The 20,316-nt window shown below is 41.0% G+C and overlaps 1 protein-coding gene across 1 annotated transcript in view; it reads right to left on the minus strand.

Moving 5' to 3' along the window:
• Positions 1–20,316, minus strand: part of CACNA2D2 (calcium voltage-gated channel auxiliary subunit alpha2delta 2) — a 5,241,953-nt gene that overhangs the window by 690,182 nt on the left and 4,531,455 nt on the right. The window contains exon 14 of the mRNA XM_044078189.1: positions 19,512–19,561. Within this exon, the coding sequence (XP_043934124.1) occupies positions 19,512–19,561 (50 nt within the window). The remainder of the gene's footprint in view (positions 1–19,511; positions 19,562–20,316) is intronic.

Consider the following 20,316-nt stretch of genomic DNA (forward strand, 5'->3'; position numbering starts at 1 on the left):
GGAGAAGGATGCAAAGATACTGAATAAAATATTAAAATCCTGAGGGAATCTGTCTTTGCCACTCTCGTTTCTCTCTTCAACTGTCATTGCTTTGGGTACAGCATGTTTGGCTATGATGGTGACGCACCTCTTTTCCAAATTTAGACTACATGCTATGATCTTGACAGTTTTGGGAAAGTGTAGATGTACAAGTAATTTCTGAGAATTTCCTGTGCAACATTTTGGATGACTGTGGGTGCAGCCTCACTCCCAATCTCTATAAGCAGATTGTATGAATATTGATTTCTTCCACATCATCTGAACTGATTACAATCTAGCTTGATATATTACAACTATTTTACTGGGGTCCAGTTGGGGTCTGGATATATATCATAGACTATGACATTAAATACTTCTTCTTCTTTCGGTTTTTCCCGGTTAGGGGTCGCCACAGTGGATCATCTGTCCGCTCATGATTGGCAGTGGAGATTTACAGTGTCGAGTTGCCAGTCTGGCACCCAACCTTCCACAGAAGGCACATACACGTGCACACTCACACCTAGGGCCAATTTAGAATGTCCAATCCACCTACTGCATGTCTTTGGGATGTGGGAGGAAACCGGAGCACCCGGAGTAAACCTACGCGACCACAGGGAGGACATGCAGACTCCGCACAGAAGGCAACCCAGCCGAGAATCAAACCGGAGAACCTCTTGCTGTGAGGCAGCGATGCTAACCACTGCACCACCGTGGCCGCCCTACTATGCCATTAAATACTAAATGCTTTTTTTTAACTCAAGCTTATATTATGTAAGTGCCAACCATTTTGCCTGAGATTTAAAAATCAGCCTTTACATTTTTATGATCAGTTTGAGTTGGTCAAATTTGATGCTACATCACTGTAAATCTGAGTCCTGGTATTCCATGTAACACTTTATGAAAGGCCTGCTGGAATATTACAAATGCAGAGTTAGGTTTAGACATAACTGACTAATACTGCCTAACTTTTAACTGAGTAGCAAAGATAATTCTGTTCCTTCTATCAGAGTACAAATTAACTTGATGGTCATGTTTACTGCCAGCCATATCAGAGATAATCTCATACTCTGCTGGTGTATATGTATTTCACTTCCAATAGTAATTTTGATTTGTCTCCAGTTTATGCAGATATGGCCTACAACAGGATTCATATGTTTAGATGAGACCCAAGTGCCAAGACTTGTAATTTCTTCTTCTACATTAGCTTGTTCAAGTCTTGTAGTCTCTGCTTCCCATCTGACTCTCCATAGACAGGAACACTCCAGTGTGATGGGCAAACAAGATTTATTAATGAATTTATTTATAATTTATTTTCAGTTTGTTAGGTAGGTGAGCAGGTCTAGTACCCATTTCAGTGTCAGCCTGGGCACAATAAATACTTAACTGCTGAGCACTATCAGTAATAAAAAACACTTACATGCAATAACACAGGAGAGGTAAACATTGTAAGGACAGCAAACTCAAATAGCTAGGTTAACAATTTAAGTTACAAATATGCAAAGATCTAAAATGTAGTTGGTTAAACTGCATCAAGAAAACAAGTCGAGTCAGATTCTTTGTGTAGATGATCACATAGAGCTGTCATGAAGGTGAAGGATTTAAGGACTTCCTTTGTTTTCAGTTAATTTGGGAGGTTATTCTGTATGGCATGGCCCATGTTAGTGAAGGAACTTTCACGTATTGTAGTCTTGAATCTTGGTCAATGAGAGCAAGTGCAACATCCTACAAGTTTCATAGAGGGTAGGTAGTGGATATAATTATAAGAAATCGTTTTAGTGGTGGGCAGTTGCCTGTTTCTAGGATTTCATAAACTGAAGTAACATGGAGTAAAATAGCTGCTGACATTAAAGGGAGACAGTTTACTTGTTTTAATATGTCACAGTGATGCATACATTTATCTGCCTGAAGGGAAAATATGAATATTTTATTTTCATTGCTTTGAAGTTTATGAATATTCTTTGATTAATGTAGACAGAGCAGTAGGAGACCATGTTCTAGCTTTGGTATGAGTATATGTTTGCAATAGGTAGATAGGCTATGGGAAATAGTAAGCATGACAAATGCTAGCACAATTTAAGTTGGGTTAGAACCTTAGTGGTAACACTTTCAGTATGAGAAGTAAAGTTGAGTGATGGTCTAATATTAGGCACAGCTACTTTTGTTGAGTGGTATTGGGTGTGGTAGTTCCATTGTCTTTTAGATGAAAAAATGCAGCAGGATAGTAACTTTCAGGTGTGCGAAACAGCATTCAACTGTTTTTTGTGACAACTGGGGAGAGACGGCTGAAGGCTGCCAGCCTAGTCAAATAGAATTTGATGCATAATTCTATCAACTGTATAAATAAATGTAAAATACAGGCTTGTGTTTTTAAATGTAAGAAAACACTGTAAAATGTGAACTTCAAGATTGTTGCAACATTACCATCTGCTGTAAGGAAAACCAAGTGAAGTATATTAAATGTGTCTTTTTAAGTTGAAAAGATCTTATGAATCTCTTTAATATTTTACAAGTCAGTTCCAGTGTTTCTGGATGAAGGTTTCATGCCCATTGTTTTAAGGCTAAAGTTTATGACCAGAATTTAGATGTGGAAGGTGCTTTATTGCTCTAGTTTCAGTTAGAATATACATGTGAAATGCCTTCTATTGTAAGTTTCTGTGCAGATGTTAGATTGCTAAATAATGCCGTTTGTTTGCCTGGAAAACCCTAAGTGTCAAAAACGATGTCATTTGGGGAGGGACCCAGCAAACATGTTTGTTAGTAATGTTTAAATACTATTTCTCACAAGAGACTGGGGGCATTTTGATCTTAATATCCAACTTATCAGCACTCTGCCTTATGCTCACATGTAAGTTTTAGCACCATGATTTCTTGTAGGAATAGTTAAAGCTAGTAAAGATTAATTAGGTATTTCTCTTTGAAATCAGACCTGTCCTATTGTATTATTTTAAGTTTCTGTGTGATTTCTGAACTCTTTGATATTTCTGTGGTGTAGTAGTTTTGTCTTGTGTTTTAATTATATATTATTAAATATTTTGAAAACCTTCTGCCTGTGGCTGCTTTGTGTAGAGATAAGCTCTAGAGTACATTGCATATTTATAGAGGTTATTGTAATAGGCCACTCTAAAGTAAGCCTTGGCTATTAGTCATACTACCATTGGATAATAATATTGGACAGTAATAATTGGACACCCTTTTAAGGGTCATTGAGTAGCTGATATTTATTACCTGGTGGTGATGGTAATTAGTACCGTATAGCCTGGGTAAAGGGGCGCATCTGGAAAACCTGTGCCAGCCTTTGTCCCAGGAGTGTCTGTTTGGTTGTATAACCTCTTTTCAAAGTGTGTGTGGTGTGTCAGCTACTTAGGCAGGGACACGAAGCACTGGTTGGACAGACAGGGTACTGGAGGTTAGCTTGCCAGCTAGACTGAAATCTGGACCCAATAGCTGTGCCAGTGAGGAGTCTTATTGGGGACCTGGAGAGTTAGGGAGCACCCAGCCCCAGACTGACTGTGATCTCTGTGTGCACATAAGGGAAATTGTACTTTACTGTGTGTATTAGTTATCCTGTTCTCTTCTAGGAGACAACCTCCCTGGTGTTAGTGGTGAGAATTGAGGCTCCTTGATTGCTGGGCCAGGGCATGGTTGTCACAAGTGTTTGGCAATGGTGGGATCTACTTCACATAGTAATTGGCTTGTAGTGGTGTGGTGTAGAGCAAATTCCTGTAGCTTATGTACAGTGATCTTTAAAAGTGTTTTGTACTCTCAAACAGCCACGCAGTGTATACTCAGAGTTCACATCACAATTATTTTTTCTTTTGTTAGGTTAATGTTAGTCAGGGTGAGCAGGCAGCATGTCACCAGAAGAGTATGGAAAGCTGACAAGGAGCCAGCTGGCGGAGATGTGCCAGGCTAGGGGTCTGGTGCATGCAAACCTGACTAAAGCAGACCTGATTGCAGCCTTGGTTACAGCTGCATCAGAAAACAGCAGCCTGGAGGACAATCAGACTGACAGTGGAGATACAATATCCTTGGAGAAAGGACAGCTCAACCTTTCTGCAGTGGACTTAAAAATCCAGCTGAAGCTATAGAGACTTAAGTTGGAGGCCATATGTATGGAACTAGAAGCAGCCGAGAAAATGAGGAGTCTACAAACTGAGGAAAATGAACAGCAGAGAAAGCATGAGAGGGAAATGCTGACTTTTCACTCGAGTCATGGAGGTAATGGGGAAGGGAATAATCGGACCCCAGAAGCACAAAAGGTCAGTAAATTTCTTCCACAGTTTAAAGACGGGGATAATTTTGATAGCTTCATTTATATGTTTTAGCGGGTATGTAAACAGTATGAAGTTGACCAAGGGCTCAGGGTACGGTTCCTGACCCCCTTACTCCATGGTAAAGCTGTAACTTCTTTAGCAAAAATGCATGACACTGACTGTTTTGCTTATACTGCTGTAAAAGGACACTTGTTGGAATGTTTTAAGCTAACACCTGAAATGTACAGGAAAAAGTTTCATGAGCATAGACGCAAGGCAGATTAAAATGTATGTGAATGTGTTGCTGAACCGAGCACTTATTTTCATAGCTGGGTGAGTGGATGTCAGGTCACCACTTTTGAAGGGCTGGCAGACCTTGTGGTAAGGGAACAAGCCCTTAGCACTTTGCCTGAGGACATGAGGATCTGGTTAGCTGATAAACAGTGTGCTACTTCAGAGGAGTTGGGGAAGAAGGGAGTCCTATACCTAGCAAGCAGGGCAACCCTACACAGGAAAGGGACCCCCGGTACTGATCATGGGACTAAAGGAACCCATGGTGGGCAGCACAGACTGCCCCAACAGAATCCGCCAGTAACAGGGGAAGCCATTAGTCCAGTTACACGCCCAGTAGCTAGGGTTAAATGTTTTGAATGCAACCAGTGGGGCCAAGTGGCATACAGATATCCATGGAGGCAAGGTGGGGAACCAAAGGTGAGGGAGCCAGTAAGTGGGAAAGACAAAATGCCAACAGTAGGTTGTCTTGAGACAACAGGGGTATGGAACTACCATCCTGCAGATGTCCTGAGAGGGAAGAATTTGGATGAGGCAGTACTATGTACTTATGCAGTTACACACAGTGAGGCTAGGAGACAAGCATGTGAGCCTGGTAGCCTGGGGGAGACCAAAACAGACTGCATACTTACAGCCAGGACTACTGAGGTGGTTACTTCAGGGAGTGAGTTATGCTGTAGCAGTGAGACTGAATGTGAGCCACAGCTGCTTGTGGGTACTGATGTTCCCTTGGACAGGGTAACTGCAAAGGTAGAGGTGAGTAGTAGTACCCAGGCTGACAGCGAGGCACCGCTGTCAGAGGATGCCAGACTTCCCATGGAAGGGGAGCTGGGAAGGGTTACAAGGAGGTAGTTGAGACAGGCTCAGCTCTCAGACCCTACATTGCAAGGCCTGAGGCAGGTAGCTAGGAAGGCACCTGATTCTCAAAGGAAGGGGGAATCTGTATAATGGAACAAACGGGTTACTGTACAGAGAGTGGACCCCTGAGGGAAGGCTAGAAGGTGAGAGAGTACAGCAGTTGGTAGTGCCTAGAGCTTACCATCTGGTGCTTCTAGCCATAGCCCATGATATTCCCTTTGCAGGTCATATGGGCATAAAATGTACAAAGAGGCATATTATGCAAAACTTCTATTGGCCTGGAATTTCCAAAGATGTAACAGGGTACTGCAGGACCTGTGAGCAGTGCCAAAAGGTAGGCAAAGCAGGAGACAAGGTGAGAGCTCTTTTGATGCCTTTGCCTGTGATTGAGGAGCCATTTCAGAGGGTAGCTATGGATATTGTGGGTCCTTTGAGTACCCCAAGTTCCACAGGGAAAAAGTATTTCCTAGTGGTAGTGGATTATGCTACACGATACCCTGAGGCAGTGGCTTTGTCCTCCATTGAGGCAGAGAAGGTGGCAAATGCTTTGCTAGAGATTTTCAGCAGGGTAGGTTTCCCAAAGGAAACACTGTCTGACAGAGGTGCCAATTTTATGTCAGACCTGCTGGCTTGTCTGTGGAAGTCCTGTGGGGTGAAGCACATGAAGACCACCCCTACCATCCCCAGACTAATGGACTTGTTGAGAGGTTAAACTCTACAATCAAGTCTCTGCTACAGGCATTTGCAGATCAGTTTAAGAGGGAGTTGGACAAATATTTGCCCCATCTGTTATTTGCTTACAGAGGTTACCCAGGAATCCACAGTTTTTTCACCCTTTGAGTTGCTGTATGGGCATAGGGTGAGGGGACCTGTAGATTTAATTCAAGATGAGTGGGAAGGTGAGTGTGAGAATCACAAGGAGTCTGTTGTGGCATACGACCAAACACTCAGGACAAGGCTCAGGGAACTCATGGGCTTGGCCCAGGAGAACCTGGCAGAAGCCCAACAACAGAAAAAGATGTGGTATGACAGGAATGCTCGAGCTAGAGAATATGCCGTAGGGCAGCAGGTGATGGTTCTCATTCCTGTCAGACACAACAAGTTGCAGGCAGCTTGGGAGGGACCCTACAAGGTGGTAAGAAGAGTAAGTGATGCTAACTACATGGTGGAAGTGCTAGACAGATGGCAGGGGCACAAATTGAACCATGTTAACATGATGAAACCTTACCATGATAGGAAGGCCCTTGTGCTGAGCATTTGCAGTGGATTGCAGGAGGAGTCTGAGAGAGATCTTGATACTGATCTCCTCAGTGAGGCTCGGGCTAACACCTCGGAGGAAGGGGTAGCAATGTCCCAGCAGCTATCTCCTACCCAGGTTCGAGAAATCCGAGCAGTGTTGCAGGTATTTGGGGGCATGTTCACCGGGAAACCAGGGAGGACCCACCTGGTGCAGCACCAGGTGGATACAGGTCCCCAAAGGCCTATCAGGAAGACCCCTTATAGGGTGCCTGAGAGAGTCAAACAGACTCTGAAGGAAGCGGTACAGGAGATGTTGGAACTAGGGGTGATTCAAGAGTTCAACAGTCTCTGGGCCTCACCAGTGGTGTTGGTGCCAAAAACTGATGGCAGCACCAGGTTCTATATGGATTACAGGGAATTAAATAGTCACACAGAGTCAGATGCTTACCCCATGCCTAGGACAGATGAGGCCCTAGAGCTGCTGGGTGGGGCTAAGTAACTTACAGCCATTGATCTTACCAAGGGTTACTGGCAGGTGCCCTTGACTCCCAGTGCTAGAGAGAAATCAGCCTTTGTGACTCCTTTTGGCTTGTATGAGTTCACAAAGATGCCCTTTGGGATGAAGAATGCCCTAGCGACTTTTCAGAGGCTGGTAGATCATATCTTAGCAGGAGGGTTTGCTCTTACTTACATGGATGATATTGCTATCTACAGCCATTCCTGGCAAGAGCACCTTCAGTATGTCAGGGAGGTGCTGGGCAGACTACAGAGGGCAGGGTTGACCATTAAGCCAAGCAAAAGTCAGGTGGGTATGTTAGAGGGCTCCTACCTAGGGCATAGAGTAGGGAGTGGTAAGATAAGGCCAGAACCTGCCAAAGTGGAAGCTATTCAGACATGGCCTGCACCTGTTACCAAAAAGCAGGTGAGGGCATCCTTAGGGACAGCAGGGTACTACAGAGAGTTCATTCCCAATTATAGTACCATAGCTGCTCCCCTTACAGACCTGACAAGGAAGAACAGGCCAGATAAGGTAGTGTGGACCCCAGCATGTGAGCAGGCATTTCAAAAGCTTAAGGAAGCTTTGGGAGAACCCCCTGTGTTAGCCAGTCCAGACTATAGCAAATAATTTGTTGTGCAGGTGGATGCTTCAAACTATGGGTGGGGGTTGTACTTAGCCAGATTTTTTCAGAGGGAGAAGAACACCCAGCGGTTTATCTCAGTCGTAGGCTCCAACCCAGGGAGGAATGCTATGCAACGGTAGAAAAAAAATGTCTAGCCATAGTGTGGGCACTACAAAAACTTCAGGCTTATCTGTATGGAAGAAAATTCACTGTGATGACAGATCACAACCCTCTAACATGGTTAAACAGAGCCAGTCAGCAAAATGCCAAGTTGCTAAGATGGAGTCTGGAGTTGCAAGCATATGATAAGTCAGTGCATCACCGCAGTGGGAGTAGCAATGCCAATGCAGATGGGCTCTCAAAACAGGGAATGGTGTGAGGTATATCCAGATAGACCTGACACTTTAAAACGAAATTTCTCAAGGGGCACTTGAAAAACTTGCTTGAGTTCCCAGGGGGGAAAAAATGTGACGATTGGGGAGAGATGGGCAAAGGCTGCCAGCCTAGTCAAATAGAATTTGATACATGATTCTATCAACTGTATAAATAAATGTAAAATACAGGCTTGTGTTTTCAAATGTAAGAAAACACTGTAAAATGTGAACTTCAAGATTGTTGCAACATTGCCATCTGCTGTAAGGAAAACCAAGCCAAGTATTTCAAATGTGTCTTTTTAAGTTGAAAAGATCTTATGAATCTCTTTAATGTTTTACATGTCAGTTCCAGTGTATCTGGATGAAGGTTTCATGCCCATTGTTTTAAGGCTAAAGTTTATGACCATAATTTAGATGTGGAAGATGCTTTATTGCTCTAGATTCTGTTAGAATATACATGTGAAATGTCTTCTATTGTTGTAAGTTTCTGTGCAGGTGTTAAGATTGCTAAATAATGCAGTTTGTTTGCCAGGGAAAACCTAAGTGTCAAAAATGATGTAATTTGGGAAGGGGCCAGCAAACACGTTTGTTAGTAATGTTAAAATACTATTTCTCACAAGAGACTGGGGGCATTTTGATCTTGATATCCAACTCATCAGCACTCTGCCTTATGCTCACATGTAAGTTTTAGCACTGTGATTTCTTGTAGGAATAGTTAAAGCTAGTAAAGATTAATTAGGTATTTTTCTTTGAAATTAGACCTGTCCTACTGTATTAATTTAAGTTTCTGTGTGATATCTGAACTCTTAGATATCTCATGGTATAGTAGTTTTGTCTTGTGTTTTAATTATTTATTATTAAATATTTTTAAAACCTTCTACCTGTGGCTGCTTTGTGTTGAGATAAGTTCTAGAGTACATTGCATATTTATAGAAGTTATTGTAATAGGCCACTCTAAAGTAAGCCTTGGCTGTTAGTCATACTACCATTGGATAACAATATTGCACAGTAATAACTGGACACCCTTTTAAGAGCCTTTGAGTAGCTGATTTATTAGCTGGTGGTGGCAGTAATTACTACCGTATAGCCTGGGTAAATGGGCACAGCTGGAGAACCTGTGCCAGCCTTTGTCCCAGGAGGGTCTGTGTGGTTGTATAACCTCTTCTCAAAGTGTGTGTGTGGTATGTCAGCTACCTGGGCAGGGACATGAAGCACTGGTTGGACAGACAAGGTACTGGAGGTTAGCTTGCCAGCTAGGCTGATATCTGGACCATATAGCTGTGCCAGTGGGGAGTCTTATTAGGGACCTATACAGTAAGGGAGCACCCAGCTCCATACTGACTGTGATCTCTGTGTGCACTTAAGGGAAATTGTACTTAACTGTGTGTATTAGTTATCCTTTTCTCTTCTAGGAGACGACCTCCCTGGTGTTAGTGGTGAGGACTGAGGCTCCTTTATTGCTGGGCCAGGGCATGGTTGTCACAGTTTTATTAAGGCTGCATAATCCAGTTCATTTGTTTTATCATCTGTATACACAACTAGGTTAACATTTTTTTTTTTATTTTTTGTGGAGATATTAATAAAGATTGAGAAGAGATGGTGTCCTAATACAGAGCCCTAGGAAACTCCTATATTTCATGTAACACTGTCAGACAATGTATTGTTTGCAAAGACATGGAAAGGTCTGTCTTTTTGGGTAGCTTTGAAACAACATGGTTGTACTGCTGCTGAAGTTTAATTTTATAATTTGTGGAGGAGGGATTGTGGTGTTCTGTCTCAGACGTTCTAGTCAAGTAAATGAAAACTTCCAAAGAGATGAGCCCATTACTTATACTGTTGGACAGTTGGTACTAAACGTGTTTCAAAAGCCATATAGTTAGTCACAGAGAAGCTATTTACTGTTTTTATGTGTTGAAAAACTTGTTTATAAAATGTATTTTTTTCCCAAAATAATTTGATCTAAATGTAATATCACTGGAAACTGATTCAGTTTAAAATGTGTTGGAGCAAATCAGCATGCTGCTTATATAATGTTTCAGAAACATTATTGGTATTTGAGCTATCACTTGTAGTCACGTGATTTATTTTAATGCGACTGCTGCATTCTGTGGCTATGCAGCTATGCTTTTTTTTACATATACTTCCATTCTTTCAGTAAGCTGAAGTGTTGCTTGTAAAGTTTTCATTTAGCAGTAAAGTTTTAGTAATGCTTAATGAAATATCTTTGTCAAACATAGTTTAAACACTATTTTTGCTACACATTGGCTATACTGAAAGTTGTTTAAAGTTTACAAACACCAATACAGACATATAAATAAAAACAAAGGTGTCAACTGACACACAATTTAAAATAAAATGAAAATAAATATTCCAGCACAGGATGCAAATGAATACTAAAATAACGTGTTTAATAGCACAACAGACTTAACGCTTTTACCTTACCTAAAAGGCTTCTAAGGTGAAAGTGCTAAGTCTGTTGTGCTATTTAACATGTTTTTTAGTATTCGTTTGCATCCTGTGGCTGGAATATTTATTTTCACCAATACAGACATGTTTTGACGTTTTACAAAGAGCTCTGGTTGTAATTAATCTGTCTTTGCATATTGTTTACATAAGTGTCTGACACTTCAGAAATGGTAGTCTGTTTTGCAAATTGTTGTGGATGGTATGCCAGATGAAGTATATACATACTTGGTATTTACAGATATTTTTAGGCTTTTAGTTTTTTCTTTTTTTCTGTTATTTTGTTTTTTATGTGCCTTTGCACCATTTTGCAATAAGTTTGTACTTTCTAGTCACTAAATACTTTTTTTTTTTTTTACCTTTGATGGACACTTATCTTTGTACTGGAAGCTACCACCTCAGTTTCTACATATGAACTTGTAGTCTTTTTTGTTTTTTACACTCCTTGTTACATTTTTTTCTTGTGGGTATAAAGTACAGTGAGGTGGTAAGCACATAGAATGGTATCTTGAACACAAATCATGTGTTTGATTAATTTTTCACTGAATGTTGACTGACCAAACACATTCCACGTAGTGAATTTGAAAGCACTACTACGTATGAACTAGAGGGCATTTTGTCACAACCTTTCTGTAAAGCACTTTGCATCCTGTAACCCTTAGCCATACAACCTAATTGGAGGTCACATATTTTCAATGTAGTTTATCTAATTTGTATATAGAAATGCATTCCCTTGGACTTGATTACATGGATTTTGCAAGAAAAGAAAAAAAAAGCCAGACACGGACACAGATAAAAAAATATGTCCTTACCTACCACTGCAGTCTATTACTGTAGGTTTCTTTATGCTATAGTAAGTGTTGATGAACAAGCTGCAGTCTTTGCAAATAATTTCTTCTATTTTACATAATATTGCCACAGCACTGTGCAAGCAATGCAGCAAAATGAAATAATATATCAGCAATTTGCTGAAAAATCATGGTAACTGACAGCTTCTATATTATAAAAATTTTCCCCCTACCTCTTCATAGCTGACCATTAACTACTACTAACTCCTTTCCTCCTTAACTGGGTGTAACGGAGCAGCCATAGCCTTTACCGCACTTAACTAGATAACCTTCATGGCCAGTAAGGTGACTGAAAACATGTGCAACAACATACTGCAGCCAAGGAGTGTGCACTAGCCTTCTTCTGCCCTGAGGTGCCCTGCAAGCTCCAAAGGGCTGCCTTCAGCCTTCAGGATTTACAAGCAAGCTTCCAGAAATGAGCAATCTGCTGACCAAGGAGATATGTATATTTCTTGCCACGTGAAGCTTGCCAGCCTCCTTATGCTGCTACTGTTCTGAGCCTAGACAATATCCCTTGTCATCAGATAGACAAACTGACATCAGCTGCACACCTCCCTCCTCCCCTGACCAGTGTCTCCAGCACCTATGCCGCTAATCAAACATGGGTCATCTAGGGAGCATTCAAGGCTGTATCCCTCTGTTGTAAGGGGCCTGGTCATTCCATGCTCTATTTTTAGTGAGTAATTCACTTAACTCTTAACTTAATAAATTCATGCATTAAAAAGAAATTAAAATTATCCATGTACAAAAGTGAATAACCAGAGAACAACATGTGGGATATTTTCATAATTTATGGCATAAAGGGTTTAGTACTTGAAGAAAGAAGAAAACGCTATCTGCAGGATGATTGTAACCGTGGTAAGAAGATAATGAGAGTATGGTCCTGTGGAAGAGTACAAAGGCAAGTATTACTCTTCCCAAAGCTGAAAGAAGTGTATAAGTTGGAAACTACAGAATGGCTACTATGGTCTCTGTGTAATGAAAAAAAAAATAGGATTCTCTTCTGTAGGAAGGAACTGTGCAATACCTTGAGGTCAAAACACTGCAACATGCAAGGTAACGTGAGTCCGTAGGTGACAGATTACATTACAAAATGTAGAGTGGCCTCTTTAACGGTGTAACTAAACAGAAATCCTGGGTGCAGCTACAAAACTGGCTTGTTTAAAACTTAATGGGGAACATGCTACAGTGCAGCACATATGATTTCCAGAGAAGCTAGATGACCTTAAGATGAGTAGCCCTGGATAAGAAATGTCTTGTCATAATAAACATCATACGGAGCATATGGGAAGGAGAAACACAATCTTATTCTGTTTTCCAAGTCAAACAGTATTTCATGTGTTTTATTAATTTTGAACCCATTATAATATTTTATGTTTTTCTCAGGTGATTTACTACTTATTAGGAAATATGAAAAATTCCTAAGGATGTCTCAGGTGTTCACTACTACAGAACATGATTGGTTTATAGACAGGTTATATATAGAGTGGTGTGTGTATGTGTGTGTGTGTGCGTGTGTATGTATGCAGATTCCTATTAAAAGGTAGAATATTCAAAAGTTTAAAACACAAAACATCTATCGCAAAAGATCAATCCCCAAAACCACAAAAATACATTTAAATATATTTTATGTAGGGGCAACCACCCCACAACCTCCATAATAACTGTATGTAATAACTCAATAAAAGCACTTCAGGGGGAAAGGGATGAAATCCTACTTCCTGCTGTATTGCAATCTTACACATGGAGTTAGTCATTTTTGAAAATTCTACAATTTTGATATTACATGCTGTTAGCCAACCTTATTCCACATTCTGATCATTCCACCACAGAATGGAACCCATATGTGTGTGTGTGTGTGTGTGTGTCTGTGTGTCTGTGTTTGAGCAGCTTAAGAAGGCTGACATTAAAGACTTTAAATCTCACCACAATGTCACATTACGTCACCAGCTGATAGGTAGGTAATTATACTTTTCTAAATTTAATGAGAATGTACGTTATGAATGCATAATTATTCCAAAATGTAACATTAGGGTTGTATTGCACACGTGTGAAAACTGATATTTAACTGCAGGCTTCTGGGCTCATTCATTTTGTTTACAAAGAGAAATAAAAAAAAAAATGTATGAATTAGTTTAAAAATTTAAGTGACCTGTAAATGACATCATGTTAGTTTAGCTTCTTTTTGGTTTGAGATCATTTTCTAAGGAATTATGGTATGGAAGAAGAAAGATTTACTATAAATTTGGGTATAATAGCAAAGCAGTTTGCATTATAATGAACAAGGATATTCTAAGGGCTGACTTGCTATGTGTACTGTACGAAAGAAAAATAAGTCAACATTGTACCTGTGTCTTGTACTGCACCTTTTTCTTCCAGTAAAAAGGTGGCTTTATTTTATTACATTGGCCATCCATCTTATTTAAAGAACATTATAGAAAGTTGCAGTGCTGGAATGAGCAACATCACCTGCCTCATGACTGCACTGCTATAGCTGGATTCAGATATGCACATGCACTGGTCTATTACCTTTCAGCTTCATTAAACACATGGCAGAGCAAAGAATCCTGCACATTATTTGCCACATCTTTGAGCAAGTAGTATGCTTCAGTCCTGTGTGATGTAATGTCCCCAACATGCAAAAGGGCAATGCACATTGAAAGGGTGGCGTGACCCTTAGCCTGTGTACACAAATATTTCAGTGTAATATTCCTTGCCCATACACAGAAATCTCACTTCACAGTGCTGGCAACACAAACCATTCAGATGGAAACTACTTAAGAGAATATAAGATAACAGTGAGCTCCATCTTGGAAATGTGTGCAAGGAAGTTTATGTCTTGGATGAATGTCAGTGTATCACATGACACAATGCAACCATATACACAAGCACACATGCACATATACACACAGGCAGAGGGACCATTTAGATCAGCTATCACCTGCAAGCAGTATGCCTTCAGAAGTAGGAAAAAATGGAGTACCTGGAGGATAGAGAAACCCACACACTCCAAACTGAGGACTGCTTATGAAGTAAAAGTAACCATACCTATCAGAGTTTATGAAAGCATGTACTGTACCTACCCAAATCAAGCTGTCCCTGCATAAAAGACAGCAGCATCATTTGGGTCCATTGCCTCTGTGTAATAAATCCAACACAAATACATCACAATCTAAGATTTCTTGTACTGTGCTACCTGCATTAAAGTGCACGTCATCTAAATAGGTAATCAGTAAATCTCAAATACCTAAAGTGTTACAGAAATGGATATGCTGTACCCAACATATCACAAACTGGAAAGACAAGACAGTTCCTATCTCACATTGTCCTTATCCTCTAGAGCAACAGAGGGCTTTCAATCCCAGTAATGTAAATATATTACTTAGATGAACTAGATACCTCAAATCATAGAAAAATACTTCAGTATGAGCATGATACACTGTACTTGGTCTTGTGCGTAAACAATGAACTTTGTTTTAGTGTCCTCAGTGCCTCATGGTTTTAATGTCACTAAATGCATTGCAGTGTGAGAATTTCTGCAGTTTACCTACAGCACTCTTTCTATTCCTATGAGAAACTAGAGGGATTTAATTCACAGTGATGTCATAACCTCCTCTTTTAATCAGAAATGAATACATCCCAGTTTAGGGAAACATTTTCTACACTTGCTTCCCATTCTGTTGGACACTAACATTATCAAATTCATTAATTATATAAGAGTAAGTGGAAGCAATCTGTTTACAGCCAGTTATTGTACCTGAATTTGTAACAGACAAAGCTTCATTTATATTGTTACTACTATGACAACATTTGAAACCACTGAATATGCCAAAGAGTGTGTGTGTGTGTATATGTGTGGGGGAGGGGCTGCATCTCAACTACCATTGCCCATACCTGTTAGTGTGGACAAAAGTAAAGTTTCAGCAGACAGTCCCTCACCTTTAACCTGTAACAACATCACAAGAAACAGGCACTGTCACTGAGTACGGGTCTATATTATTAGTTCGAACGCACAATTGTCCGAACGCCGGAACATCGAACTGGGAAGTTGGAAATGTCAGAATAGCGAAGCCACGGAACACCTAATTATTTCCCAGGGAAAAAATTCAGTGGGCCTTTTCCACGGCTTTGCTATTTCCTCCACTGTAGTGCGATCTCGGAGTTGGTATATTTAAGTAGGGGGAGTGTGGAGGGCACAGGCCCCCATGCTGGGAGGTGTGGTGGGCAAAGCCCCCCACATTAGGAACAGTCTGAAGTGTACGTGTGTGTTTTTTGGTTTTGTACTGGAACAGCGATTTTTTTTCCCTGAGAAAACAATCGCTGCTCTGAGTGTTCGAAGTTATTGCATTTTGAACTTCCGGGTTCGACATTTTAGTAGTCAAACTTATGACAGTTTGACTATGTGATACAGATCCCTGAATACATACAGTCTAGGAGACTCAGCACTAACTACTTCCTAGATTAGGTAAACCTGAATATCGCATGCCTTATACTGTGTCTATTATGTGCATAAAAGGAGCTACAGTGCTTCACTTGTTCCTGTCAGCTATTTTGTCAGCATTAAACACATCAAATGTGGAGAAGAACATACTTAACATATTTCACACTATATGTGCCTTTGCGAATGAACAAAGAACTTCAGTGACATGCACTGTTAACCCGTCAACCCACTCAAAAACTAGGTAATTTGTTGTTGAGGACAACTGCACTGTACCTGGTATCCATATTCATAAAGGATACCCACACCTCCAGGTTGGTGGCAACGCACGAAGCTTCGGAAACCATCCAGGTGCAACTAACCATAGGCAAAACTGCTCTAAAAAATTGTAGCATGCTACAGGCCACCCTCTCAAACTCAGGAACCCCACACAGCCTTCCTGAAGACACTGGAGGGTATAAATGTATCTCCAAACACCATCATATTGGGTGACTTCAACTACCCGAATATAGACTGGGAACATTACTCAAGCCCTAACTTTCTAGCCCAACGGTTCCTGGAGTTCATAAATTCAAATGCCATGGAACAGCTAGTCACTGTTCCCATGAGAGGAGAAAATATACTAGATCTCATTATCACAACCATGGGGACAAAATGCTCCACACCGAAGTATATCCCTCATTGGTGAGATCTGATCATAAACTAATCTCACTGGAAATCCACATCCCGCCCCACCCCAAACAAAAAGACCACAGTGAAGAACTTCTAAAGCAAACTTCACACTACTCAAGACTGGTGTGGTATCCTTCAAGGCCCCTGAGCCAGTGGAAACCACAACCCAAGCTGCGGAAGCCCTTACAAATGCCTTCTATGAACACCTCCAGGACTGCATGGATCAGGCAATCCCAAATAAAACCAAGACTCTTTCCACAAAGGGCAAACGTCCAGTCTGGTGGACCCCAGCCATTAACAAACTTTACAATAAGAGGAGAAAGCTATTACATGATAGAACAAAATCCATAAAAGGGAAGTCACCCCTGATCATTATTAGTAAAAAATACAAGCACTCATAAAATCAACTAAGGCCAATTTTGAGAGAAAAATTGCCATGGATTCAAAGGACAATCATAAGGCCTTTTTCAGCTATGTTAGGAACCTGGGTGGAAACTCTCAGATATGCTCAGAATTAGTCCAAAATGATACAAAAATCACTGAACCCACAGACATTGCCAACATACTGGCAGACAGGTTCAGTGCAAACTTCACCCCCCTCTCCCCCCTAAAGGATAGATAACTATCCCAGCAGAGTGTAGCCTCCCAGACATCTCAAATGCACAGGTGAAAGCTGCTCTCTCTAAAGCTAAAAACACAGCATCAATGGGACCGGATGGTGTCCCCGGCTGTGTGCTACATGAGCTAAATGAGGACTTAAACCCGCACATAAGGCAGCTGTTTAATCTCAGCCTTACCACAGGATACGTGCCCAAGGAGTGGCGTATGGCAACTGTGGTCCCACTCCACAAAGGCGGTGCCTCTACGGACCCAGGTAATTACCGCCCCCATAAGCTTAACAAGTCTAGTCTGCAAAGCTATGGAGAGGATCATAATGGAGCTCATAAACAAAGATATAGGGGACTCGCAGACATTGGACCCGACCCAGTTTGGCTTCGTCAAGGGCAGATCATGCCTTTTGAACTTGGTCGACTTCTTCGAAACAGTCACCAAGGCCATTGATGAGGGAAAGGCAGTCCATACAGCCTACTTTGACCTTGCAAAGGCCTTTGACACAATACCCCACTCGGGTATTGTAGAAAAACTTACCAGCTTAAATGTAAACCCATATGTCACAAGATGGGTTGCAAACTGGCTTAAGGACAGAACCCACAGGGTTAGAGTTGCTGGCGCTATGTCAGACTCCAAGCCAGTCACAAGTGGTGTCCCACAGGGCTCGGTCCTTGGTCCCCTATTGTTCGGCATCTACTTCTCAGAAGTACAGGCCAACATGGGAGGACTTTGGCTGACAAAGTTTGCAGACGACTGCAAACTGGGCGCCATAGTGGAAAGTGCATCGGACACGGATATCCTTCAGAAGGGACTCACGGAAACAGATAGCTGGTGCCAGAGCCATGGCCTGAAGTTAAACGCCAAAAATGTATAGTCATACCCTTCGGGAAAAACAAGGTAACCCCAAGCTACCATATAGGTGGCAATCCACTAAGCACAGAAGAGGTTATCAGGGACCTTGGGACCCAGGTTGACAGTGGCCTTTCTTTGACACTCACGTTGCTAAAGTGGTTAGAAAGACCTTCTGCATTGCCCACCTGATCATGAAGGGATTCACATCCAGATCTAGTGAGGTCATTGTTCCCTGTACTCTTCACTTATCAGACCAATGATCGAGTACAATGCCCCATTCAGGATGTATCTCACCCGACATCTGCAGCAATTGGAGAGACCCCAAAAGTTCCTCACCAAAAGGATAAAGGGACTCCAAAATCTGTCATATGCTGCCAGATTGAAGAAACTCCAGCTCTATTCAGTTGCATACCGTCTGCTCAGAGGTGACATGTGCCTGACATACAAGGCCATGTCCAACCCGGAATTAATGGACTTGCTCCACCTCAAAAAATCCAAATCCACCAAAACCACTAGAGCAAGCGACTTAAACCTTAGCACAGATATAAATAGGACATGCTGGAGGGATAGATTTATCACTCAGAGTCTCCCTATGCTGTGGAATAAAATCCCGATCCATGTGAGGCAGAGCACCTCGCTGGCTCTGTTCAAGAGAAATCTTGACCTGTGGATGGGAGATCGTAGGTTTATCCCAGGAATCATCTCTGTGTCACTGCTGGACAGAGGCACAACAAACTAATGGGCACAGTATTTTTTCATATAAGGGGTGGCGTAAGCCACAAAAATTTGGGCTATGCTTATAAATGCCTTAGGGCAGATAGCCTAGTATAAACCTATGAACCTATATCTTTGACCTAGTCAAAAGAAAAACATAATTTTGGTTAACAGTGACTTCACTTCATTACATTCATAGAAAATGAACATGTGACGCCTTAGGGAACCCTGTAGCACTGCAAATATCCCTGCTTCTGTCCCTCTCCTTGTAGTAGAACTTTAACCCTTACCTATCGCAATCACTGAATACATCACAGTGTGGAGAAGGCTATACTGATATACATATCTGAGTGGTATCCGCTGTACCTTTCCCTGTGACCAATTAAAGGAAATGATTCAGTATTGATAACAGACTGATGCAAAATCTACGCAACTTTTTAAAGGTACAAAGATGTACAAATGAATTCAGGAAAACAGAAATGTTTCCTTTTGACCTCTTTTGGAGTAATGTTCCTAAGCCAAACAAACATTTCTGAAAAGGAAACGAATGCATGATATGTTTGATGCTATTATGATACTGTTGCCTGCACTGAGGCTGTACCACTAATTATTAGGATTTGATCCAGGGTACATACATCTTCTTATACACAAATACAAGAGAGGGAGTATTAAAGTTATTAGTATGTCCATGTAACCGGTTATGACAGTATCATCTGACTGCAGCATAATCTACTTAACACAACTGATTGTATTCTTACCTGAGTATTGATTCGAATGGCTCCTATTGAAGGAATCTCAAAGTAGTAACCTGCAGAACAGAGAAAGAAAAAACAATAATGATAACCTTGAAAGCTGTTTTAGCACTACAGTCATAATGACATCAAAAATTAAATATACCCATGCCAATTATGAAGAGATCATCAAAACTCTGAGGTCAATACTGATACTTAAAAATACTGGAAAGGTTTTTGCATGTAATACGAAATACAAAACATTCACCATTCATGCAACATGAAGATCAAACTGGGAAAACTACATTAACAGGTCAGTAATGGTAACTAAATAATTCTGTGGAAGGATGATAATGAAAGACACATTTTTTCAAAAACCTTCCAAAAGGGGCAAGTTGGAGTCAATGCAAGCCATTAATTTACACAGTGACATGCGGTTGCCAGGAGATAGCTTAAGACTGATGACTTCAGCAACATCATCGTCTCTGCAAAATTCTGCCTTAATGATAGAAGCACACTTGAAGAAAGGATCAAAAAGGTGGAAAACTGACCAAATCAACATCGGATGCAAACTGCGGTACTTGAAAAGCGCACCTTAGCAAACTCTCCTGAAAGGTACACTAGGAATAAAGGCCTCAAATTACTATTATCTATGCATGCCCAAGAAAGCAATTTAGATACACTGCTGCACACACCTATTTTTGTTTTACACTAAAACGTTATAATATACTGCCCTCAAGCTGGAACTATCATTTAATAAATGAACAAATCTCTCCAAATGTTGTCCCTAAAGATCTTCATTTTCTCAAACTGCCAGAGGTCTCAACTTTTA

Source organism: Protopterus annectens, chromosome 7.part0 (genome assembly GCF_019279795.1).
Source record: "Protopterus annectens isolate FY-2018-M chromosome 7.part0, PAN1.0, whole genome shotgun sequence".
Classification (NCBI taxonomy): Eukaryota; Metazoa; Chordata; order Ceratodontiformes; family Protopteridae; genus Protopterus; species Protopterus annectens.